Raw genomic sequence first — 26534 nt, 5'->3', positions numbered from 1 at the left:
TCACAGCTATCCAAAAGAGTAAAGGGTAAATTCACCAAAGTCTGGGCTCTGAGTGTGTCTGCAACATGGCACCACTGTTTTATTGCTTCCATATAGGCTAAGTGAAGCAACTCTGTCTGCAGGGAGTGTTGTCTGACCCCACAGTTAGTCATCATTCAGAGGTTACATTACAAACACCCACTGCCCAGAGACCACACCTTTACCAGACTGAAACTTTAAGTTGAGACCAGTGTTAGCAGAAGAGTCATTCAGACTCTGTCATTATGGAAAGTTATGTTAAAACATTGTTAGAGTACCTTCTTAATTAAAGGTGACACCCCTGCACTGAGAGAGATGCTTACAGGCAGTGTGAGGAACGCCCCCAGTTTAAACCTCAGGTCAGTTTTAAGATTGTTTTTACAACTTCAAGAGAGATGAAAACATTTACAGTTAACAAAGTCATGGAGTAGAAGTGGTACTCTTTCATGCTGCAACCGTTTTACAGTCAGTGGGGTTGTGTGTGTGTGTATGTGTGTTCGGGAACCTCTCAGATGTAGATCCAGAAAGTGAGATGAGGGTTTTCGTCTTATTTGGCCATGAGCTACTCTGAATCACTCTTACAATGAAGTGTACGCTCAAGAATGTGTGGCAGAACTCCCACGAGATCCACAGGAGGGGGAGGTTACATGTTTGTGTGTGTGTGTGTGTGTGTGTGTAAGAGAAACAGAGGTGGTGTAATACACACAGGGTGAGGCTGTAGATGCTGGAAGGCCTCTGCATATACGTACATGTAAGCTTGGCTGTCATGCCAAGATGTGAGTGTGTGTTGGAGGAAAAAACTTGAGTGAGGAGAGGAAAGAGAGAGCATGCATGTACATTTGTGTTAGAGAGAGAGAGAGAGAGAGAGAGAGTCAGAGAGAGAGATGTTGTAATGAACATTGTGCAAGGCATAGCTATGCAGATTATGTACCACTCAGTGCACATGCATGTACGCCAAGTCTTCATGCTTTGTTAGACCCTCAGTGAGTTTGTGTTGTTGTAAATCTATCTTTGTGAGGACGCGTCTGGGTTACATACTGTGTGTGTGAGGACATTTTCACTCATTTTCAGAGTTGAGGTCAGAATTCATTTTAAGTTATGTTAGATTAAGGATTGGAGGTACGCCTTAAAGCTTACATATAATGGTACACAAATGTTTCACTGACTACATATGTACACTACAGTCATCCTCCAGCACAGCAAGCATTATGTTGTGTTCACACCAGACGTGAATAAGACCATTCTCACGAGTTAATTACATGTAAAGTCACTCGCTTCATTGGCTTATTTGCGAGAGTTGAAAACCTGGACAGGGGTTCAGGGTAAGATTCTGGATCATGTAAGTATTGGACTAGCCCAGGTTCTTCTGGAGTGCTCACCATGCTTGTTTTGGTGCTTTTCCATCTCTGCATCTATCTGTGCAGATCTACACCCTGCCACCTTTCCCCCAATATAGCAAATACGTCTTTTCAACTGAATTCAAAACCTTGCTTAAGAGACAACTAGGACATGTTGTATTCTGCTAAAAAATAACAGTATTTAGGACGTTTTAACTTGATAGTTAAAAATGTATAAAGTTAAAAAGCTGATCATATAACAACTATTACATTTTTGAGCATTCAATATCTGATTAGTTGAACAATTGTCTCGATAATTGAAGACTTGCTGATTATCACAGCAGTCGTTAGTTGTAAGAGGGACACTTATTCTCTCTCTCTCTCTCTCTGTCCCTCTTGGTCAATCCAGTCCTTGCAGATTTCTGTTCAACATGAATCTGGTCCTGCTCGAGGTCTCTACCTGTCAAAAGAAAGTTTTCTTTCCACTGTGACTAAATGTTGCTAAGTGTTTTGGTCATAATGGACCTCTGTGTAAAGTGTCTTCAAACAAGATCACCTTCAGGGATTTTAGGTCCCATGAAACATATCACATCAGGCCCACCACTTCATGACCCAAACATTCTGATATTTCTTAAGGCCCTGGTCAGTCATGGGCCCTCAGAGTCATCCTAATTGCTCCCCTCTCCCCAAATGGCACCCCTCTCTTTTTTTTTTTTAAGTTATATTTTTGGGCATTTTCACCTATAATTGACAGGACAGCTGAAGAGAGACAGGAAATGTGGGGAGTAAAGAGTGGGGGAGGACATGCAGTTAAAGCTAGGGTTGGTAGTCACGGAAAACTAGCATGCATTTGAGTGTAGCATGTCCTCAGGATTCCGTCTGACGGACTCCGTCGAGCTTGCAACCTCTGAGACAAGGACTATAGCCTCTGTATATGGGGTGCATGCTTAGACCACTAGGCCAACAGCACCCCATGGCACCCCTTTCTTGAGATAGCTTTATGTTCAATGTGGACACAGATACAGACAGTACCCCCTGCCCGTACTCTGCATTCATGTCATCTGTGTTTCTGCACGATATCTAGAATCTTGCATATACGTGCCAAACATGCAGTAACATTTAAAAGCACAAGGGCAGTGTTGAGCAGTGTAACCAACAGCTTAAGCCGGACCAACGAAACATTATAAAGAAGAATCAATCAATCAATCTTTATTCATATAGTGCCGAATTCCGACAAATGTTACCCTCTGACTCTTTCCAAACAGAGCAGGCCTAGACCATACTCTATGTTCTATTATTAACAAAGACCCAACATCAAGACAGGATAAGATCCAGTCCCATCTTACAGACAGGACTCAGTCTGATCTCATCTTAATCCACCATGAGCAGAGCACTTTGTAGCATTTAGCAAGTTACAGTGGCAAGGACAAACTTCCTTTAACAGGCAGAAACCTCCAGCAGGACCAGACTCATGTTAGACACACATCTGCTGAGACCGAATAGATTGGAAAATGGAGGAAAGATTGCTCGGGCACAGGGACAGACTACTGAATGAGATCAGATGGAAACTGAGTGTAGAAGAAGTAGAGTGGTGCCCCCTAGTGGGTGTACTGTTCAATGAGTATAGCATTAATAATGTGTTTGTTCAAGTGTGTTTCAGTATCAGTGTTGATGTTAATTTATAAAAATGTGGAAACCTTTTAAAACAAATATGATGCTTTATCGATAGAAGTTGTTACCTGACAACTGAAGTGAATATATCCATAAATGGATGGAAAGTGGAAACTCCAAGAGAAGAAATGAAGAAGCTTTGAACTTGTTTTAATTTTATTATAATTCTATGATGCATTTCCTGACAGTATACTAACAAGTAACAACAACAGGTTATAATCACTCTTTTAATTTCACTTCACAATGAAGAGGCCACAGCAGACACACACCTTCAGAGTTCTCAGATGATTTTAATAGCTGTGCTGCCACCTAGTGGTCAAACTGGAAAACACAGGCCAATAGATCAGCACTGAGTATTTGTTACAATCAAAAGAGAGAAGAACATTATCTAAAGCCAGAAAAGTGCAGCAGGAACACCACTGTGAAGGTTAAGTTTAGTTCACCTTCTGTTCCATGAACAATTTCTTTGAAACTTAAACTGAAACAATATTTGCTGGATATCAGTCCCTCCAGGATGTAGAGGAGCGTTCTGTGTCTGATGCAGCCTGAAATGTCTGATTTTGCAGAAGCTTTCCAAAGTGTCTCTTTTCTTCCTTGAAAACCTTTTCATGCTCTTCACTCCACTGCCACTTGACATCAGAGTGCAGCAGCTTTTACAGTGGAACCAAAACCTGAGAGAGGTCAGGCCGAAATAATGATTCACCTTGCCCAAAAGAGATCTCAGTTCAGTGACACTCTTTGGGCTTGGAGGTTCCTTGATAGCCCTGACTTGATCCTCTAGAGCAGTGGTTCCCAAAGTATCCCCCCTGGGGGGTCGAAAAAATAAAAAATGTTTCATTAGTTTTCTTTCTTTCTTTGTTGCCTGATGACCCCTAAGGTTAGGGTAAGTTAACAATGAATTAATAGAAGCATCAGTAGCAGCAAGTTAATTCACAGCACCACAGGAAATACAGCCAGGTGTGCATGTAGGTGCTTAATTTACTGCAGACCAGCTAAATGAAGTATGAAACAACATTTAATCACTTCAAAGGGGGGTCACGAGTCTTTGGTTCCTATATTTTGGGGGTCGCGGGCACTGTGATCCTCAAGGACTTCTACTAACTGCCTAAAATTGTTGACACCTTGGACTACACTGCTGAGTCACAGTGATTGAGACTACTGGCAGGTGTAGTTTGAACTAAAGACTGGGCTGAAAACAGCATTCACGTCTGGCCAAGGCCTCTGACAGTTTTTTGAGATAGTCTCTGCTTTGGATATTTCCCAGCTACCTTTGAGGGGCTGCTGGTGAGGATGTGTGATCCTCTTCAACGACTTGCTGGCCATTTCCACAGATTTGAACAAACCCTGCAAACATTTTCTGTCTTCCTTGACCTTTGGGTCCTGGTTTGCGACTCAGCCCCAAAAGGTGCGACCTTTTGCAATGTGACATAAAGTTCCTTGGCCTTTAGCAAACTGATACATGTCATGCAAAAGTGGAAGCAATAAAAACTGTTAAGTGCCCCATGACATGAAGATACGTAGCTTTCTGGGATTTCCCCCCCACTACAGGTGCTTCCTGAGTGACGGTGCTTCCATTGCCACTCCCCTCATCAGACGAAGAAGTGCATAGTAAAAGGGAAGAAGGGCAATCTGGCAGGGTAAAACAAATGTGCAGCTGCCTTCAGCCAACTCCGAACTGCCTTCCCTAAACTACCCCTGTGCAAGTAATCCCTGTGAAGTGTTTATCTTATTAACACTTAATGAAGTGAGGACGGAGACAGTCTTCCACGTGTAGTGTTTCACTTTATTGCAATCTTCAACTGTCGTAAAGCAGGCTGTCTAGCCGTACAAACTGGGCTGCACATGCGCAGTCAAACAATAACTAAATCAGGCTCACGCCACATTTCCCCTCTTAAGCTTTGGGTAACACAAATATATATACACTCAATTCAGAACTTGAATAATATCAAACAAACTACCACTCCCTGATGGAACAGAGGGGGATTATTCTGCCCCGTTTGCTCTGTGTTCCAAGTAACTAGTAAATCAACTTGACTGCAGGTTTCACAACACGTCCTGAGCGTGTCGTCATGACTTTAGGTGGTGTTGTCACGTCAGCAGTCTTGTCTGCAGTTGCAGGGCTTTGCATGATGTAACTGCTGTCCAACGGTGTACGTAGAGTGTTCCGGCAGGATCTCCACACATTCATGGTTAACAATCTGTAAATGTCTGCGATTTCGCCTGGTGATATCCCCATGAGATGTTTTCACGACAAACAAGCGTGGAGTAGAATTCGTAGCCTGGCTGACCCCGGTCCCTGTCCACGCCTTCTCTGTGTCAGTCTTTAGTCGCACCTACACCCAGGGCAGGAAGCGGCTTTGCTGAGTGTCTCCTGTTGAAGGTACTTTCATAGGCCCGCTTGGCCTTGGCATCATTCTGTTTCACAGTAACCAGATTGGGCCAGGCTGGCCTCAGTTGTTGATTGAGCTTGGGGACTGTGGTCCGTAATCTCCTTCCCATGAGGAGTCTAGATCAAGCGGCAACCTCCGGTCTAAAAAAATGAGTCAATGCGGAAGTGTTAACAGCTGCAGTTCAACGAGGATCCGCTTGAGGCTGGCTCCGGAAGTACTGGAAGTCACATACACATGAATAGGGCCAGCAATGCTGAACGTGTCTGATTGGTAGATTACCTGCAGTGTTTTTATTCCACCTGCCATCAACATTTACATCAAACAAATTAGTGATTTACTTTATTTCTCCTTCTTAAATGTGTTCTATCTTTTTTTGTATGTGTGTGTACTTTTTAAAAAAGGAGAAGCTGTGATTCTGTGCTTTCATGTTTTAGCCATCTTTTAAGGAATTATTATCATTAGCAAAGAATTAGTTGACACTTTCATTTGACGAGAAAATTTGAATGTGTATTTTTAATTATGATTCATAGTCAAATGTCTACAGGTTGTTTTTTTTCTCTCTGATATACTCACATTAAAAAAACTTTAAAACAACTCAGTTACTCTTTTGAACAATAACTACAACATTTGCTCTTAAATATGGCAGTTTTCTGGTGTGACACAAAAATTTAGAAAATGTGCTTATTCTGAAAATAATTTTTTAAAACCAGCTCAGTGTTGCATTATGAGAAACAAAAATAATCATTTATATTAAATCTGTATACATTTCACGAGGTTCAAAGGAAAACAATAAAGTTTAACTCTTAAAATTGAATACTTCTCACAACTTCTGAGGAGAATTCTTTATATGATTTCACATTTAGACATAACACTGGAACAAAATTAAGGTTCAATGAAAATAAGTAAAAGCTCATGCTTACTTTTCTTTGGCGTAACACAGTTTTACGAACTTGTAAAAAAGCCCAGATGAGCTGTGCAAAAAAATTTGTACAAATTTTAAAAAGCAGTAGCAAGCTCCCACGTTTTCTCTAATAACTCATTTTTATTCTTTACAAGTGTCTTTTATAAGTGTCCTCACAGGGGCTTCAAATAAAATATTATAAATTTGTCATCAGCATATTAGAAACACATCTTTACTTAGAACAACTCCAAAGATGACATCACACCTTGTTATTTTGTTTAAGGAGTATTTAGCGTGTACATATTTAAAAACAGTGGATGCATTACTTTAATTTGTCCGGACAGAACAACCTTTTGAGGTGTTTAGTTATTTCTTTCATTTTTAATCCATATATGATTGGATTTAAAAGGGGGTGATATAAAACTACTTGTAAAGTCATTATGAAACGCACAGTCTTTGGTAAATCTGATTCATGTCCAGCAATAATGACGTCAAAAACACACAAACATGTATAGTTTACCAAAATTATCAGGTGAGGTAAACAGGTCTGTGCAGCTTTTTTCCTCACCTCTCTCCCACTCTTGTAGGAAATTATGAGTATCCTGGAGTATGTAAACAGTATGAAAAGCCCAGGGAGAAGGGCAATATTGAGCAGTATGATCAAATCTTTTAGAGTTTTAAATTTTGAGAGTTCACAGAAGAGTCCGGAAATTGAAACATTACAAAAAATTCCACTCAGAGTAGAGCGGCACACTTTGCTCCTTGATTCTAAAATCAAACTTGCAGCAACCTGAGTAGAAGGTACGAGCCATGCTAGAGCCAAGAGAACGATGACAGTTGTTTTACTCATGATAGTTGAATATTTTAAAGGTTTACATATAGACACATACCTGTCATAGGCCATAGCTGTTAACAGTAAGAACTCTGCACCTCCAAGAGAATAAAACAGAAAACACTGACAGATACAGGCTGTCAAAGATATGATCTGTTCCTCAGATAAAAAGTCAATCAAAAGCTTTGGGTAAATAACTGTGCTGAAAAGAACAGAGTTAACCAACAAAGCTGCAATGAAAATGTACATAGGCTCATGAAGCTTCTTATGAATCCAGATAACACACACAATAGTAGAATTAATGCACAATATTAGAATGTAAACAATAAACATGATCAAAAAATACAGAAATCCATATTTGTGCACTTCTACATGTCCACCAAATACTAAATATGTAACATTCAATTCAACATCCATATATGTTTAAAACAACAAAACTGAGCAGAAATTTAGAATAACTCCAGATTACAGTAGTAAAGATCACATATAGTACTGAAATAAGCTTAAAATGCACCTCTGTGTTGATGAAAGCCTGTAGATAACAGTTTGATGTGAGCTGGATCACTATGCGATAGGTTTTTAATAATGCTGTACCAACCTCCATGGATTGTATTATCATCAAACCTACTTCTGAGAGGCCTGTTCCCATAGGCGGGGCCATGTGCCACTCCTCAATGACTCACAATTTGAATGTGAAAAGAATGTTTTGAAGAATTTGAATAAAAGTCAAGTCATACCAAAAGATTCCCATCCATCATCCATTACCTTTACTCCTTATTCCATTCAGGGTTGGGGTCTGGAGTCTATCCCATCAGTCATTGGGCAAGAGCATAGACTGTATAAAATATGGACGTAGTATCCGTGACGTCACCCATCTGTTCCTGAGAGCTGTTTTGAAGCAAATCGACGGCAGCAGCCATATTGGTAATGCGGAACTCAACTAGGCAGAGTGTGACGTAGTGTAAGTCTCTTAGCCAATGGCTGTGTTCCCGACCGGGAGTCACGTCAGTCATGTCCTTATTTGGGCAAAACTCATAATCTTAATATCTTCTTAACCATCACGTTAGAAAAAAATTCACCCCCCGTACAGTGTGTGCCATTAGAGAGATTAGCGTTGTAGGGCCAAGCCATTTTTTGAACCAGGCTGTAAACATGTTTATTAATGCTGCAAAGATCGTCTTTTTCCCATTCATATCTATGTGGTTTCCGGTGTTTCTGCAGCCAGCCTCAAGCGGATTTTCAATGTATTGCAGTTTATATCACTTCCGCATTGGCTTCATCGTTTGAGACCGGAGTTTGCCGCTTGGGCAAGAGGCAGGCTACGCCCTGGACAGGTCAGCAGGCTAACACAGGGCCAACATTTAAACAGACAATCAGTCACAGTGCCTATTCTTCATTCTTGGATGTATTTACACGGCATCTTGAGAATTGTTTAGCTTTATTGATCACTCCTGGGAACAGTTGATGGCATTGATGTCAGGCACAAGGTTCAGTCATGGAAGCTCTGCAGAAGTGCCACCAGGCTGTAAACCGAGCGCAACAGAACCTCAAGGGCACAATGACGGTCCAAGGTAAATGGGTAGTGCGCTCACCTGGCGGGGTGATGAAGCTGGTGGCAAGGACCTGTCCAGAGCAAAAACTTGGTCTAGCTACATTGTTTGAGCTCTCTAAATCTGGCCTTTTCCACCAACGCGAACCGGGTTCTGGTTCCAGGCTGGTGCTGGTGCTGGTTCAGAGCTGGTTCAACTCGCGAACCAACACGGCACCCGTTTGTTTTTCCACTCACTGGAGCCCGTGATGGAGGCACGTCATGACGTCAGATTTACGTGACCCCTTTTCCCAGCAGCACTAGTGGGAACTTTCCCTCACAACAACAACGATGGCAGACAACGTAGCATCAGCGTAGCATGCTTGCTGGTGCTGCTCCTGGCTTTTCAAAATCAGATGAGGGCCCGGAGAGAACTGACCCAACTGTATCAACAGTTCTGTGCTACTCTGCTTTCTCTGCGTGGAGGGTGACTTCATACAAGAAGAAAGGTAATGGCTTTTATTCTCTGTACGTCTGAACATAAACTGTAGTTAGCCTCTCTGCTAGCCAGCTAGCCCAATTTAGCTTGTTGTTTAGCATAGAGTAAACTGGTGTCTATTGAACAAATCAGTAATCAGTATTTCAATTTCTGTATTTATAGATAGTCTTCATGATGATGGCGAGGCGGAGGTCACCTGTTGTCTGGGCACATCCACAATCACGTTCCTTGAAGCAAGTTTGTCAATGTTCCTGTTTTGTCAATTTTCCTGTTTTGATTAAAAATGCAATGAATCACACACAGTCCTCTTGTTTCATTTGTTTAAAAAAAACATCTATACACATGTACAAGCTTTATACTGCATTGCTGTTAACTGTGATAATAATGTTGGGCTGTCTAGTAATATTTTAAACCATTGAACAATTCATCTTTCATTCATTATATTTATTCTCATTTCTATACGAATCAACCACAAACAGCCAGTGTAACGCTGCCATCCACAGGCTAGGTTTTAATACCTACTTATATTCTGGCATACAGCCCAGTTGATTTTAGAAACCGTAAAACTGCCCAACAAATTAGTGGAGACTGCGCAGGCATGACGGTCTGTCGCCTAGCACCGCATTGTTTGGTTTGTGTTTTTGGCCACGGTAACCCCGCCCATCGCCGCTGACGTAAGTGGTTCGTGGCTCTGGTCCAGCAAAGAGTTGGAGCCGCTCTGGAACCAGTTTTCCGGGCTGGGAGCTGGTTCACACGCAGTCGAAACATGAAGAACCGGTTCTCAATCGGGTACCGGCTCCTAACCGGCCCTAAAACTGCCTCGGTGGAAAAGGGGTATAAATTTGGTCTGCTTGCCTCTCCATGTCTTGTGCAGGTTATCCACGGTACAGCCTATATCCCGGTAGTCAATGTGTGAACCACTGAAGTTCTTCTCTACCCTCGGACTTAGGGATTGGTACCAAATTCAGTACTTTTATAGGTACTGACCGAATCCGTCGGTACTACTGAGTACCGATTTACGTCAAATCAAACGTTACAATGTTTCGGTACCTAAACGCATACTTGTGACTGTGAGGGAGTGGAAGAATAGGTGATTTTCCATACTTTCGCCCTGTAATAAAGTTCCAAACTGATCGGGTGGACGTCTCTGCTCTCTGCATCTGTGCAGGAGCACGCCAAACAGAGCCCTCAGCTCTCAGGCGCGAGCACTGACCGCGAGGCAGAGCTGCAGGAGGATTTAGTTGAGACGGACTCTCTCGCTCCGACTACCTGCCCTGTTTATAACCGTTACTGTGTGCGCGAATGCCCAACAAGTAAGTTGTGTGTCCTGTTATTATAAAGAGACGGAGAACTGACTTTTTCCTGTCCGCAGGCATTCACGTGTGTTCATTGATAAACTCCCAAACAAGCACTTAGACGCTACGAGCACGTGTCAGCTAATATATCTAATCACCTATATAATCCTGTTTCTGCTCATTTCATGTTTAATGAAATAAATATGTTAAATTCAAAAATTTTGAGATTTTATTATTAAACAAATTAACATTTATTACCACATAAACACACACAGAAGTACTGAAAATTGGTACCGTTGAGTACCGGTACCGATTCCCAGGTACCGGGTATCAGTATCATATCGGTTCAAATGTGAAAGGTACCCATCCCTACTCAGACTTGCCTTGGTGCTTTGATTGGTACTCAGGTGGTCAGCCTACCTTCAGGAATCTCAGAGGTGAGACCCACCCCGGCAACCATTTCATCCCAAATGGCTACCAGTCCGGCACCAGATACGGTTGAATGTGTGAACTTATCAGCTTTGTCTATATTGGAGCAGGGACAGGTGAGGTCTTTACAGCACAAGTATCATTCAGTCTTCTCAGCCCATGATTGTTACTTGGGCTGCAAAAACACTCTTTCTCATGACATACCTCTACTTGAAGATGTCCCGGTACGTCTGAGGTACAGGCATATTCCTCCATAAGAATACGAGGAGGTTAAGGCCAACATCAATCAACTTCTTGAGGCCCAGATCATGAGAGAGAGAGAGAGAGAGAGAGAGAGAGTCTAATACAATCTGCTCTCTTTAGGCCTTGGTATTAGTTATTTGCTTTGATTCATCACTTAAGGGGTGGTATGAAACTGGGGGATAGATATGACAGGGTGCATTCTCTCCCTCCCCACTGCTGCATGGCACTGCACCAAATTCCCTCTTTACGTGGACTATTGGGTGGCGCCGTGTATCCTACAGAAGCTGAGCACTGCTGGTTTTCCTCCTTCGCTTTGACAAAGTCCTTTTTGTTTGTTGTTGCTTTGTCACAGGGGGTGTTTAGTTTGGATTCTTCACCTTTTTAATTCCCCTGCCACCATGGTAAGCCTCAGTCCTGTCCCCCCTTTGCTTGCCTCTGCCTCAATGGTAGTCACCTTTGGGTACTACTGACTGTGTGCTAACTTGATCAATTGTCCACACATCAGCCTGTATGACCTTTAACTAAGAAACTAAGTACAGAACCGGTTAGTCAAAAATCGAAATTCCCCTAGGTGGCGTTTTTTGACGGGGCGTAAAATTAACACCCGCCAAGCGGCAATGGCGGGTAAAAACTTTGTTTGGCATGTAAAACAAAAACACACACCCACCAGTGGCTGATAGAAAATTTTGTATTGGATGTGAGGTTCTGTTTTCATACTTTCGCCCATTTCTGCCGACTGTCAGACTATTTTGACCCAAATAGCAATAATCTAATTTTATCTGTACATAAATGTATTCTTTAAGTGATGCTTAAGTTGGATTTTCATAATAAAAACATATGGTAATATTTTAAATCAAATAAGGCATGATTTTTTTATTTGGCCGGTGAAAAATATTTTTGGCCGGTACATTTTTGGAGGTCACTAGCCAATGGCAGATGAGGTAAAAAGTTAATTTTATGCTCTGGTTGCTGACATTTACTGTCACACTACATTTTTGTGGCAGGACAGTGGGGAGAAACAGTTTACCACCAAAAGATAAACCAGAGGACAACTAAATCGTCCGGGAAGCATTTCAAATAAACACGATGAGAATTGGTCCACTCTTTTTTACTATTCTGAACAATTTCCTGACATGTTTTTGGAAAATCTTCAGTGTAATGAATGTACGTTTGGATAAAAAGTTATAATTTTCACCTTTTTCAGTCAAGATTAGTTGAAAAAGAACAATACGTGCAAGAAAGCAGAAACACAGATATTAAGAAATGTATCAAGGCTGAGTCAGAGTAGATTCCAATGTGGGGCAGTGCATTTTTAATTATAATTCATAGTCAAATGTCTACAGGTTGTTTTTTTCTCTCTGATATACTCACATTAGAAAAACTTAAAAAAACTCAGATTTACTCTTATACAATAACTAAATTTACTTCTCACAACTTATGAGTAGAATTCTTTGTATGATTTAATATTTGGACGTAATACTGGAACAAAATTAAGGTTCAATGAAGATAAGTACAAAGTCATGCTTAAATTTATTTGGTGTAACACAATTTTACAGACTTGTAGAATAGCCCAGATCAGCTGTCCAAAAAAATTTGTACAAATTTTAAAAAGCAGTAGGAAGCTCCCACATTTCTCAAATAACTGATTTTTATTCTTTACGAGTGTCTTTTATAAGTGTCCTCACAGGGGCTTCAAATACATTTGTATTATGTAAAAACAGTACTTATTGATCTGAAATCAGCATATTAGAAACACATCTTTACCTACAACAACTCCAAAGATGACATCACACCTTGTTATTTTCTTTAAGGAGTATTTAGCGTGTACATATTTAAAAACAGTGATGCATTACTTCAATTTGTCCGGACAGAACAACCTTTTGAGGTGTTTAGTTATTTCTTTCATTTTTAATCCATATATGATTGGATTTAAAAGGGGATGATATAAAACCATTTGTAAAGTCATTATGAAACGCACAGTCTTTGGTAAATCTGATTCATGTCCAACAATAATGACGTCAAAAACACACAAACATGTATAGTTTACCAAAATTATCAGGTGAGGTAAACAGGTCTGTGCAGCTTTTTTCCTCACCTCTCTCCCACTCTTGTAGGATATTATGAGTATCCTGGAGTATGTAAACAGTATGAAAAGCCCAGGGAGAAGGGCAATATTGAGCAGCATGATCAAATCTTTTACAGTTACAAATTTTGAGAGTTCACAGAAGAGTCCGGAAATTGAAACATTACAAAAAATTCCACTCAGAGTAGAGCGGCACACTTTGCTCCTTGATTCTAAAATCAAACTTGCAGCAACCTGAGTAGAAGGTACGAGCCATGCTAGAGCCAAGAGAACGATGACAGTTGTTTTACTCATGATAGTTGAATATTTTAAAGGTTTACATATAGACACATACCTGTCATAGGCCATAGCTGTTAACAGTAAGAACTCTGCACCTCCAAGAGAATAAAACAGAAAACACTGACAGATACAGGCTGTCAAAGATATGATCTGTTCCTCAGATAAAAAGTCAATCAAAAGCTTTGGGTAAATAACTGTGCTGAAAAGGACAGAGTTAACCAACAAAGCTGCAATGAAAATGTACATAGGCTCATGAAGCTTCTTATGAATCCAGATAACACACACAATAGTAGAATTACTGCACAATATTAGAATATAAACAATAAACATGATCAAAAAATACAGAAATCCATATTTGTGCACTTCTACATGTCCACCAAATACTAAATATGTAACATTCAATTCAACATCCATATATGTTTAAAACAACAAAACTGAGCAGAAATTTAGAATAACTCCAGATTACAGTAGTAAAGATCACATATAGTACTGAAATAAGCTTAAAATGCACCTCTGTGTTGATGAAAGCCTGTAGATAACAGTTTGATGTGAGCTGGATCACTATGCGATAGGTTTTTAATAATGCTGTACCAACCTCCATGGATCGTATTATCATCAAACCTACTTCTGAGAGGCCTGTTCCCATAGGCGGGGCCATGTGCCACTCCTCAATGACTCACAATTTGAATGTGAAAAGAATGTTTTGAAGAATTTGAATAAAAGTCAAGTCATAGCAAAAGATTCCCATCCATCATCCATTACCTTTACTCCTGTTGTAGGGTGACCCAGCCGTGAGGCGATCGTCCAGCGGAGCAGTTACCAGAAATGAAGCTTCGAACTCAGTATAAAAGTTTACACACAAAGTTTATTCATGCAGCATGAGAGAGAAGTTACAGCATACTCAAGAGCATCTGAAGTTCTCTGCTGAATGACAGAGATGCTCTATACTTTATAGTTCTTCAAACATAAGGGAGGAAAAAGGGAGGGGGAAACGTGTACATGTCATCTTAATACAGTTGTTCATAAAGAAAAACAAAGGGAGGGGGAGAAAGGAGGGGGGGTAACAGGTGTGGGTGAGTTGCAATCAAGGGTGAGCAAAGGGTCATGTCAGGTGAACATCGTACCTTGGAAACAACAGAGACATTACCTCAGTCTAGTGGTTTACAAAAAGCACACGTCTGCACATATCCTATTCATCTTACGACATTTGTGGTTATCAAAAGCACATATCAACAATTCTTAAGAAAGCGTACATCGGCTCTTTTATCTAACACAAAGCGTTTGGCATAGTTACCAAAAATCCCCTTCGCTTACATTCAACTGCAATATGAGGCTAGGGTTGGTTCTCGGTCTTTGCAAAACAACTTATAAATAGATGAATTAACCACATCCGGGCTGAACCTGCATTGAACTTGCAGAAGCTGGGGCTCTGACCTCAGTCTCACCTTTATTCAGAGATCTGCACAGATCTCTGGCCTTATGCCTTACTATTTGCTGGTTTCTTCAATAAAACATATAAAATGGAAAACATATGAATATAATTGTTAAAAGAAGAATACATGAGCATAATAAGAAAAACATGATTATATTTAAAGAAAATGCATGATTATAATAGAGGATATTAATCAAGATTCCACACTCCTTATTCCATTCAGGGTTGGGGTCTGGAGTCTATCCCATCAGTCATTGGGCAAGAGGCAGGGTACGCCCTGGACAGGTCAGCAGGCTAACACAGGGCCAACATATAAACAGACAATCAGTCACTGTCACACTTACAGCAATTTAGAGTGACTTCTTCATCAAAGTATCTCTTTAGACCATGGGAGGAAGCCACATTACCCAGAGAGAACCGACACATGCATGAAGGGGAACCGCTCCGTCCCCCTTCCTGTGTTTTTAGTGTTATTAATGTACTTTTGCAGTTATTAGTTGTTTTTTCCTTTTCTGCAACTGATGGGAGCATTGGTGTGCCTATTCTTCATTCTTGGATGTATTCACACGGCATCTTGAGAATTTTTTAGCTTTATTGATCACTCCTGGGAACAGTTGATGGCATTGATGTCAGGCACAAGGTTCAGTCATGGAAGCCCTGCAGAAGTGCCACCAGGCTGTCAACCAAGTGCAACCTCAAGGGCACAATGACGGTCCAAGGTAAATGGGTGGTGCTCTCACCTGGTGGGGTGATGAAGTTGGTGGCAAGGACCTGTCCAGAGCAAAAACTTGGTCTAGCTACATTGTTTGAGCTCTCTAAATCTGGTCTGCTTGCCTCTCCATGTCTTGTGCAGGTTATCCACGATTCAGCCTATATCCCGGTAGTCAATGTGTGAACCACTGAAGTTCTTCTCTACCCTCAAACTTGCCTCGGTGCCTTGAGTGGTGCACAGGTGGTCAGCCTATCCTCAGGAGTCTCAGAGGTGAGACCCACCCCGGCAACCATTTCATCCCAAATGTCTTCTAGTCCGGCACCAGATATGGTTGAATCTGTGAACTTATCAGCTTTGTCTATATCGGAGCAGGGACAGGTGAGGTCTTTACTGCAGGGATGATACAAAACTGGGGGGTAGATATGGCAGGGTGTGTTCTCTCCCTCCCCACTGCTGCATGGCACTGCTCCAAATTCACCTTTACCTGGACTAAAGGGATGGGGCCATGTACCCTACAAAAGCCAGTAGCTGAGCACTGCTGGTTTTCCTGCTTCCTCTTTGAGCCAGCATCTGGGTTGGTATGGGGTTGAAAGATTGTTTGGTGAGGTCCAACGTTGTATCTTTTCATGTGCAGCCCACAAGATTAAATAGGTCAGCATCTTAGCGATTCTTTAGCGCATTGTACTAGGTGCAGGGCTGACATGTGCAATTGCTTTGAAGAAAATATTAGTGTGTCAGTCAGCAGATCTGCTGCTTCTTGGGCATCTGTCTGTGCCTGGCACCCGTGTTCGGCATTTGAGTTTACAGCGGTTAATTATTTTGCAACGTTCCTGACTCGCTTGGGGGTCTGAGGCTCTTCCCAGTCTCGGGTGTTTGATAGCCTTGGAGTGATCTGAAGTATGTTGCTCATGCCTAACACACCTTGTGAGTTTTGTTTTGTGTGGTTTCCATCTGGGTAACTTATCCCTCTGTCCTGATGTACAGGGAGCTGTTGTATTTGCAGCTCCTGCCTCCTCTTGTCTGCATGGTGTTGCTTCTGCTTGGCTGCGATTTATGCTGTCCGTCATCAGTCACCATCCTGGCATAGACTGCTGTTTTGGTGGACAGGGTCAAATTGGTTTTGGGCAATTTTGAATGTTATTTACAGCGTCTGAGCTATGTTTGACCATTGGTTTATTTTGTTTAGTCTTCCTTATTCATCTTCTGCTGGTCTTTTTGCCTTATTAATTTGTTTTTTTGTTTGGGTTGGTCTCTCTTTGTTCTTATTGTCTGGCTGAAACCTACAGCCAAATTATTGCTGTTGAGCCCTCCCTGACTTGATCATAATTGCTTGATTATTTACTATTTTGTTTATTTGTGCATATTAATGTTTATCATAGTTTATTAGAGTTTGTGGATTGGTTAATAAGATATATCATCATTTTTTGTTCCCAGTTGGTACTTTCCTATTAGCACAATTATTTTGTCTTGTAATTTTTTTTTATTGTTTTATAAAATACATTTAAGTTTGTGGGTTGATTTAATAAGATTGGATTTTCTGTATTCAATTGGGAATGCTGCTTATTAGTGCATTTAATTAAATTTTGGGATAATTTAGTCTTTTAATTATTTCTGTTACAGGGTGTATTTCAGTCAGGTGGTTCCCTGCAGGCCAATCATTTACTGTTTATGAGTCTTTTTGTGTGTTTGACAGGTGCTATGGGTCTAAGCGAGCAGCAGTTCCATTCCCTGTTGGTGGCATTTGACAAAGTCCTTTCTGTTGCTGCCTTGTCACAGGGGGTGTTCAGTTTGGATTCTTCACCTTTTTAATTCCCCTGCCACCATGGTAAGCCTCAGCCCTGTCCCCCCTTTGCTTGCCTCTGCCTCAATGGTAGTCACCTTTGGGTACTACTGACTGTGTGCTAACTTGATCTTCTCCAACGGATGGCGGTGTTGACCACATGGAAGAAAACACAATTGAAACATGTTTCATAACTTTGTCATTATAAATCTTAGAATGCTGGGAATTTCAATATTCTTATCAAAGTCTCAAAAGGAAAGTTTTTATCTTAGCTTCATTATGTAAAATCTATTGTTTATATACATTTTGTAAATGTCTAAAACTTGTCCCTTAGAGTGTGAACTGAAGAGAAAGGTATTTACGGCTTGATTAGATAGACAGATAAGAAGGGGTCTGTTGGTGCGAAGAAAGCATTTAATTGCACACATCTGGAAAAAGTTAAACCCGGGGAGATGGGCAGAAAAGCAACTCTTCTTCCTGTGAGAATCTTGGCACACTTTTTATTGCAGGTTCACCTCTGATCTGAAGAGAGGCTCCCTTTGCCGTCAATTATAATATTCCCGGTGTTAAGTGTAATTTATGTTTTGATGGAATGTAAAAATCCCTGTTTTTTGGGATGACCTGGTCTCTGGTCAACTCAAAGAAAGTAGTTTTTAAATCCTTCATTTTGATAAAAGTTTTTCCTGGTAATTTTGAAAAACTCACGTGCTGTCCTCGCTACAATGTGTAGGAGTACCACTAATACACAAATAGAATCAAATTGTCCATTCCCATTAATGCTTTGATCTCAGTGCTTTTATATTTAGCCATCTTTTAAGGAATTATTATCATTAGCAGAGAAACAGTTGACACTTCAATTTGATGAGGAAATTTGAATGTGTATTTTTAATTATGATTCATAGTCAAGTGTCTACAGGTTGTTTTTTCTCTCTTACCCCTTTTCCACTGAGGCAGTTTGAGGGCCAGTTTGGAGCCAGTGCCCGATTGAGAAACGGTTCTTCGTGTTTCGACTGCCAGTGAACCAGCTCCCAGCCCGGAAAACTGGTTCCAGAGCGGCTCCAACTCTTTGCTGGACCAGAACCGTGAACCGCTTACATCAGGGGTGAGGGGATGGGTTATCGTGGCCAAAAACAAACCAAACAATGCAGTGCTAGGCGACAGACTGTCATGCCTGCGTCTCCACTTTGTCGGGCAGTTTTACGGTTTCTAAAATCAACTGGGCTGTATGCCAGAATATATGTAGATATTAAAACCTAGCCTGTGGATGGCAGCATTACACTCCCCAGTGTACAGCCTGCCGGAACCTCATTCGAAGAAGAAGACTGCCAATGCCGACTCACCGGGGCCTATAACTCCATAGTGATCCTGGAGTCGATGGTCGATGAGTCGCTCAACATCCAGAGCTCTACCGATAATGGTAAGTTGTGTTGTTGTTTGTCTTGTTTACAGATATGATATGTGCTACTTACTGTATATGATCGATGTTACGTTAAACCCTGTAGTTATGTTTGGGTAAAGTTAGCTCACCAACAGCTCGTAAGCTAACTTGCTAGCATTGTGCTAACAATAACAATAGCTGGCACTAGTATGCTACGTTTTGCTACTGGCTTACTCACTACTCAACATATGGCTTCTAGGCCAGCATTGTATAAAGTGTAATAGAAGAGTTTTGTTCGTTGTGTTCTCATTTTTTTGTTTACAGAGTTGTCTGTAATCAAGGATGCTGATGTGGACATGACACTGCAGCCACCTTTGAGCTGCAGCTCACCCTCACCATCGGGCGGATGAGCAAGAGGAGAGACAGATGCAGCGGAGGGAGAGAATGATGTAGCAGACTCACTTTTTCAATAAAAATAAATAAAGAGATCTATCTGAAGTGTTCTTTTTTTAATCAATAGAGAAATGGGTAATAAGTTTGCCAGGCTGTGCAGTTTTGAGAAAGAAAAAATGTCATTCTTCCCTTCTGTTGGAGTATGTCAACATTACGCTTTTTAGTTAATGATAATAATAATAATAATAGAATTAGACTATACCGGTCGCTGTTTATTGTTAATTCGTATAGAAATGAGAACAAATATAATGAATGGAAGATGAATTGATCAATGGTTTAAAATATTACTAGGCAGCCCAACATTATTATCACAGTTAACATGCAGTATAAAGCTTGTACATGTGTATAGAAATTTTATTTGAACAAATGAAACAAGAGGACTGTGTGTGATTCATTGCGTTTTTAATCAAAACAGGAACATTGACAAACTTGCTTCAAGAAACGTGATTGTGGATGTGCCCAGACAACAGGCGACCTCCGCCTCGCCATCATCGTGAAGATTATCTATAAATACAGAAATTGAAATGCTGATTACTGATTTGTTCAATAGACACCAGTTTAGTCTATGCTAAACAACAAGCTAAATTGGGCTAGCGGGCTAGCAGAGAGGCTAACAACAGTTTACGTTCAGACTTATAGAAAATAAAAACCATTACTTTTCTTCTCGCCGTCCATGCAGAGAACGCAGAATAGCACAGAACTATTGATACAGTTGGGTCAGTTCTCTCCGGGCCCTCATCTGATTTTGAAAAGCCAGGAGCAACACCAGCAATCCTGCTCCGCTGATGCTACTTTGTCCGCCATCATTGTTGCTGTGAGTGAAAGTTCCCGCAAGCGCTGCTGGGAAAAGGGGTCACGTAAATCTGACGTCATGACGTGCCTCTTCCACGACTCGAGTGAGTGAAAAACCAAATGGGTGCTGTGTTGGTTCGCAAGTTGAACCAGCTCCGAACCAACCCGAGCACCAGCCCGGAGCCAGAACCCGGTTTGAGTTGGTGGAAAAGGGGTATCTGATATACATTAAAAAAACTAAGTTACTCTTTTATACTAAAACAACAACATTTGCCCTTAAATATGACAGTGTTCTCTGGTGTGACACAAAAGGTTAAAAAAAGCGCTTATTCTGAAAATTATTTTTTAAAACCGGCGCAGTGTTGCATTATGAGAAACAAAAATAATCACTCATTAAATCGGTATAAATTTCACGAGTTTCAGAGGAAAACAATAAAGTTCAACTCTTAAAATTGAATACTTCTCACAACTTCTGAGGTGAATTATTTGTATGATTACTCTTCTTTGGTGTAACACAATTTTACAGACTTGTAGAATAGCCAAGATGAGCTGTCCAAAAAAAGTACAAATTTTAAAAAGCAGTAGGAAGCTCCCACATTTTCTCAAGTAACTGTTTTTTTTTCTTTCTGAGTGTATTTTATAAGTGTCCTCACAGGGGCTTCAAATACATTTGTATTGTGTAAAAAAAGCACTAATTCATCTGACATCAGCATATTAGAAACAACTACAAACAACTCCTAAGATGACATCACACCTTGTTATTTTCTTTAAGGAGTATTTAGTGTGTACATACGTAAAAACAGTGGATGCATTACTTAAATTTGTCCAGACAGAACAACCTTTTGAGGTGTTTAGTTATTTCTTTCATTTTTAATGCATAAATGATTGGATTAAAAAAGGGGATGATATAAAACTACTTGTAAAATCATTATCAAACGCACAGTCTTTGGTAAATCTGATTCATGTCCAACAATAATGACGTCAAAAACACACAAACAAGAATAGTTTACAAAAATTATCAGGTGAGGTAAACAGGTCTGTGCAGTTTTTTTCCTCACCTCTCTCCCACTCTGGTAGGATATTATGAGTATCCTGGAGTATGTAAACAGTATGAAAAGCCCAGGGAGAAGGGCAATATTGAGCAACATGATCAAATCTTTTACAAATCTAAATTTTGGGAGTTCACAGAAGAGTCCGGAAATTAAACATTACAAAACTTGAAAACATTACTGTACTGACCTCCATGGGTCTCATTACAGACCCATCTCAACTAATTTATCAAACCATAGAGACCTGATCCCAAAGCTGCTGTCAGACTTTGTTTGCCTATGTGGCAAATACAACACTGTTCAAATAGCTTTGTTTATGTGGATTTATAATAATTAGAATACCAGCCACATCAGAATAAGAATGCCTCATATTAACACCTCAATCTGAAGAGAATTGTCGGCTCTGGCCCATTTGGAAAGATGTGCAAGATGCAAATCAGTACATCAGGATTCAGCAACTCTGGTTCTTAAGACTACTGATGTTAACAGGCTGGTGGTGCAGCCTACCCGCTTTCCACCTCTCTCTATCTCTCTCTCCTATAATGCACTGCTAATTTCCAGTAAGATGACCCTAAATGAAAGACTGGTTTAAGGGTTAACAATTATATAGTCAATATTTATTCCTTCATCCTGTTTGTTATTATTTATATCTCATACATTGAGAGCAATGTTAACCAGAGTCAAGTTCCTTGTATGTGTAAACTCACATGGGATATTTTCATGAAATCCTGGTTGCAAAGATTTCAAACATGACATTTTTTAATGCCATAAATAAGGAAAATGTATTTTAAAACCAAGCAGCAACCTCCGACTGTGAGAAATAAGGCTGATGTGGAAGTGCTAAAAACTACATTTCAGTATCTGCTTGAGGCTTGATCAGGAAGTACTAGAAACCATATACACACCTATTCCAAAAGAACATCTTTAAAGCTAAAATAATCCTGTTTACATCCTGGATTTTTTTCTATAACTCAGTAGTTTAGAAGATATTCAACTTGCCAGTTTTGCATCACTGACTTCACAGACAAACAGACACACTGTAACTGTTAGCCAGGAGGCTAAAGGCCTGCCTCAACTCCAGCTCTTTGCTTGTAGTTAGGTAGACCGAAAGTGAGGTTGAGTAAGCATTTCCAACATGGCGTCCAACGACCATAGGCTTCAAAACTTTACGTCAGAAAACAAGATTAGACGCAACATGGATTTTTAATGTCCGCCACTAAAGTTTCCATCTCGTCATCGTCTCATTAACAAAATCAAAAGGTATGATCTATTAGCTTATTACTAAAAGGGTATTTGAGTATCTGTAAATAACAACGTTGTCATCGTCACTTGTCCTGCCTGCTGTCCTCACTTTTCACCCGTTCTCCGTGCGTGTTTTGCTGTTGAAAAGTGCCGATCAAGTGAGGACTTCCAAGGAAGTGAAATTGATGACGAAACCGATGACGTACAGGGCCTGAGGTTAAGGTGATTGCTCAAATTTGCGGGAAAGTTGCAGTGATTGTATAAAATTGCAAGGCCGCGCAGAAATCGTGCTGATTGGTCTAATTTGCGTTGATAGTTGCCATCGCGAAATCGCAACTTCCTGGAGGGACTGTTTAAATAAGACTGTCTTACAGGTGTACAAGTGTAAATAAGTCTAACAGTGAAAGTCTGATACGCCTGTGACTGTCCTAGAGAGATTCATCAACTCTTTAAGCTTGAGAAGCCTGTGACCATGGTGTGGGTTATACAGGAATATAATAGGGCCACTGCTATGAGCTATCACTCTCTTTCTCTGACAAAGTCAGGTCTGTGCCTTTGTCCTTGACACAAAGTCAAACACTGCCAGGTCTGTCCCTCATCACTGATTGGGTTAGTGATTTTCATGTTCAAGATCTCAACGTTTAGCACGAGGAGTCTGGCATTGGGACCTTAGAATGGCATCTGTTCCTCTTTGCAGATGATGCCACTCTATTAGGTGTGTCGAGGTACGTGTCTGTTCTCCAAAGATAGATCTGCGTTCCCCTTCTTCCCTCTTTTCCTCGTCCCTCTTATGTTGCATTCACACAAAATGAAAAAAACCCCGCTTAATTCGCACATATAAGAACACCCAACTGTTTTCAAGTCATTTGTTATTCTGCACAAATAACTGTCTCCATCCACATGTACCCAAAGACGCAAATTTGTCAAGAGAGGAGGGGTTCCTTAAAACACCGCTCAAGTCTGTTGACATCAAACAAGGTTGAGCTTAACTACATTGAATGGTGAAGCCGGTTATGCTAACATTGCCAACTTCCTAGTACAACCGATAGATGGAATCAAGTGACAGACAAAGGTTTTCACAACTTAGCAGACAATCCTCCTCACTCTCTGTCCTCACAGTGAGCTTCTGTTTATTCCTGATCCCATAAAAACAGGTACTCACAGAGTTCAGGAAGCTGTATAGAGATACAATCAATGTGTCCTGTATATTCCAGATGAAGGAACCTCCACCGGTCCATACGTCACATCATACGTCACATCATACGTCACCGGATGATCTGTGTGCTGAATGAGAATCGCAGCATGAATGATACCCTGGAATTCAGACATATCAACGCTTGTGAATGAAGCGAGTGGAGTATTAGCATCACCAATTCACACCAATTCCCTTCAATCATGCCACCCAACAAGAACTTGCACCTACATGCATCTTTACATGGTTTTATTTGTGTTTGGTATGAACACTACATTAGACCTGTGACCAGAGATGCGCACATCCGTAGAATCACAGTAACAATGAAGAGTGAAAGAATATGCTGGGACAGAATCTTCTGACATCAGCTACCCATCACTTCTTGCAAAAATTTTTGGGGTGCTAGGAGGAATCTTGATAAAAGTCAGGGTGGAAAATTCACCAATTTACAATCACATATGCGCCCACTCCCTGAAATTTCAGGATTTTTTTTTACAGAGGGCAGTGCATACATGAATAGAGCTTTACTTTTGAGTGGGATGTTTCAAAGCACTTGAATATTTGAATTAATGTTGTGAGGGTTTAGAACATTTGAGGGGCTTTGATGAAAACTTCTTGGTTATACTTGATGAAAACTTCTTGGTTATACTTAAGAGACAGGGAGGTGAAAGTCTCAACATTTTTATATTGTTTTTTTTTTTTAAATTTCCTCTCCTGATTCTTATCAAAAGTTTGGTTAAGCTCTATTCAGGTGTTTTGCACAAACATAAGTACACAAGCAGTGTACTGGAACGCTTTAAAAGATTTAACAGCAAAGAATATATGTATCTTAGAGATGAGTTGTCTTATCCAATACGCACATGTGTAACCTGTATTTGGAAGAGAGAAAAATAGGAACAACTAGAAGCATAGGGATTAAAACATGGAATATGAATTGATTGCTATAACCTGCAAAAGAAAAAGTACAACATGTCCAATTCCATTTTAGGGATTGATAGATCACAAATTCTCTCCACCAACTCAGGGCCTACAAAGGTTACCAGTGCTCTGCCCATAGGATGTTTTATGCAACAGTCCAAAACACATGCAAGCATTTTGAAAATAAAAAAACTGACACGTCTGAAAGAGGGTATAAACCTTCAAGGTAAATACACAAACAAATAAAGCTGAGGTGGACATTGAATAGATCATGTATTTAATAACTGAAGCATACTGTATATTTATTGCATTGTTTGAACCGTGCAGTCTTAAACGTTTTGATTAAACAAAGGATGATGATTTCTAAAGCATTCTATTAAAATACCTGCATTAGATATCTTATACAGAAAATCATATTATAATTGAGATATGACTCAACATTAGCATATCTGACCTCATACTACTTGATACATTAGAAAACTTTTGCTTGACAGAACAATCTCTTCAGGTGTTTTGAGATTTCTTTCATTTTCAGTCCATAGATTATGGGATTGAAGAGAGGATGGTACAAAACTGCTTGCAAGGTCATAATTAAACGTACAGTTTTTGAAAAATCAGATCCAATTCGAGCTATGAGGATATCATATGCACAAAAACACGAAAAGCTGATTAACACCAACAGATGGGGTAAACATGTCTGTGCAGCTTTTTTCCTGACTTCTCTGCTGCGACACGAGATGATGAGTATCCTTGTGTAAGTAAAAAGTATAAAGAGCATGGGGAAAAGCCCAACATCTACCAAAGCAAAAATGCCAAATACAGATAGTGCTCTGGAGCTCACACAGTGGAGACTGTACATCAGGTTGTTACAAAAAATTCCCTCTAAAGTAAAGTTGCAGAGTTTCATATCAGCACTCAGCAGTACTGCCACTGCAGTCTGACAACAAGGCACAAGCCAGGCTACAACCAGGAAAATACTCACTGTGGTTTTACTCATGATAGTTGGATATTGCAAAGGTTTACATATTGACACATATCTGTCATAGGCCATGCCTGCCAACAGTAGGAACTCTGATCCACTCAAAGAGTAGAGAAGGTAGAACTGAAAGAGACAGGCTGAATATGATATGATCTGCTTTTCAGACAAATAGTCAATGAACAACTTTGGGTAAATCGCAGCACTGAAAACAGCTGAGTTCAGCAGCAAAGCAGCAATGAAAATGTACATGGGCTCATGGAGATTTTTGTGTATCCAAATAAGGCACACGATGGTAAAGTTGAAGCAGATAATGAGAATAAATACTGTAAGCATGATAAAAAAATAAACATATTTATATTTGTTTACTTCCACATGACCACCAAGAGTAATGTATGTTTGGTTTAAGTCATTATCCATGAAGAACATCATCAATAAAACCAATACTGAATAGGACAGACTAATTACACTACAAGTGAATAAACTGAGGAAAGAAGTCTTACTGTAAAGATAGCATTAACATGAAACTTGAATTCAGCTATATTTGTCATAAACAGGTACCTGAATCTGAAATGCACCTGATGTATCTTCATCTTTAGTCTTTAGAAAATGTTGAGTTTCAGTGAGGCAAAATCTTTTATATCTTCACCCTCCATGGATCTCATTAGGTCCTTTTTTAAAGTTACAACTATTTATTACCGGGGCTTCTTACTGATCTTCCAGTTGTGTAAGATACTTGATTCTGATTTGTCCAAACCTCTTGACAACCCCAGGACATCAGTTAATAACTTTCACTAACATGAGAAACGCCAGAGGCAAACTGATCACACGTCATGTCAAATCAATCCACAGAAAACAGATCCGGCACATTTAGCTTCTGCTTGATGACACCATAGACCGTAAGGTGAGGTAAAACCGTTAGCTTTCATTAGCATCATATTGGTAAGCAATATGGCTAAAACGTTAGCTTTGTTTGCATGCTCAATCGGCAGGCTACGGAAATTTTCATATTGGATCCTGTCCAGCAATATGATCAACGAGCGAAGCAGGTGAGAGAAACATTAGGTTAGCGATCTCTACAAAGAAACTTCAACCATGAGCATTG

The 26534-nt window shown here is 40.3% G+C and overlaps 4 protein-coding genes and 1 long non-coding RNA gene across 5 annotated transcripts in view; 1 reads left to right on the top strand and 4 right to left on the bottom strand.

Annotated features, from left to right (window-relative positions):
* The window catches only part of itgav (integrin, alpha V), a 118467-nt gene that overhangs the window by 42306 nt on the left and 49627 nt on the right, over nucleotides 1-26534 (bottom strand). The gene's annotated exons all lie outside the window — the stretch shown is intronic.
* Nucleotides 276-19259, top strand: LOC117819901. Its single transcript, XR_004632652.1, has 4 exons — nucleotides 276-377; nucleotides 17343-17474; nucleotides 18384-18846; nucleotides 19132-19259. It is a non-coding gene; the product is annotated as an uncharacterized LOC117819901 (long non-coding RNA).
* LOC117819894 (olfactory receptor 6N2-like) lies at nucleotides 6441-7746 on the bottom strand. Its single transcript, XM_034693410.1, has one exon. It carries the CDS (start codon nucleotides 7564-7566, stop codon nucleotides 6640-6642), a length of 927 nt encoding a protein of 308 aa, XP_034549301.1. The 5' UTR covers nucleotides 7567-7746; the 3' UTR covers nucleotides 6441-6639.
* Nucleotides 12993-14114, bottom strand: LOC117819895 (olfactory receptor 13C2-like). The gene has a single exon (XM_034693411.1). It carries the CDS (start codon nucleotides 13917-13919, stop codon nucleotides 12993-12995), a length of 927 nt encoding a protein of 308 aa, XP_034549302.1. The 5' UTR covers nucleotides 13920-14114.
* On the bottom strand, nucleotides 24659-25849 carry LOC117819896 (olfactory receptor 6N2-like). Its single transcript, XM_034693412.1, has one exon. The coding sequence runs from the start codon at nucleotides 25847-25849 to the stop codon at nucleotides 24926-24928; it is 924 nt and encodes a 307-aa protein (XP_034549303.1). The 3' UTR covers nucleotides 24659-24925.

Source organism: Notolabrus celidotus, chromosome 10 (genome assembly GCF_009762535.1).
Source record: "Notolabrus celidotus isolate fNotCel1 chromosome 10, fNotCel1.pri, whole genome shotgun sequence".
In the NCBI taxonomy this organism is placed as follows: Eukaryota; Metazoa; Chordata; class Actinopteri; order Labriformes; family Labridae; genus Notolabrus; species Notolabrus celidotus.
This window is presented reverse-complemented; position numbering and strand designations above follow the sequence as displayed.

What these genes read in the sequence shown, in the direction of transcription:
- LOC117819896 (XM_034693412.1), bottom strand. Translation starts at nt 25,849, where the DNA reads ATGGATAATGACTTAAACCAAACATACATTACTCTTGGTGGTCATGTG.
- LOC117819894 (XM_034693410.1), bottom strand. Translation starts at nt 7,566, where the DNA reads ATGGATGTTGAATTGAATGTTACATATTTAGTATTTGGTGGACATGTA.
- LOC117819895 (XM_034693411.1), bottom strand. Translation starts at nt 13,919, where the DNA reads ATGGATGTTGAATTGAATGTTACATATTTAGTATTTGGTGGACATGTA.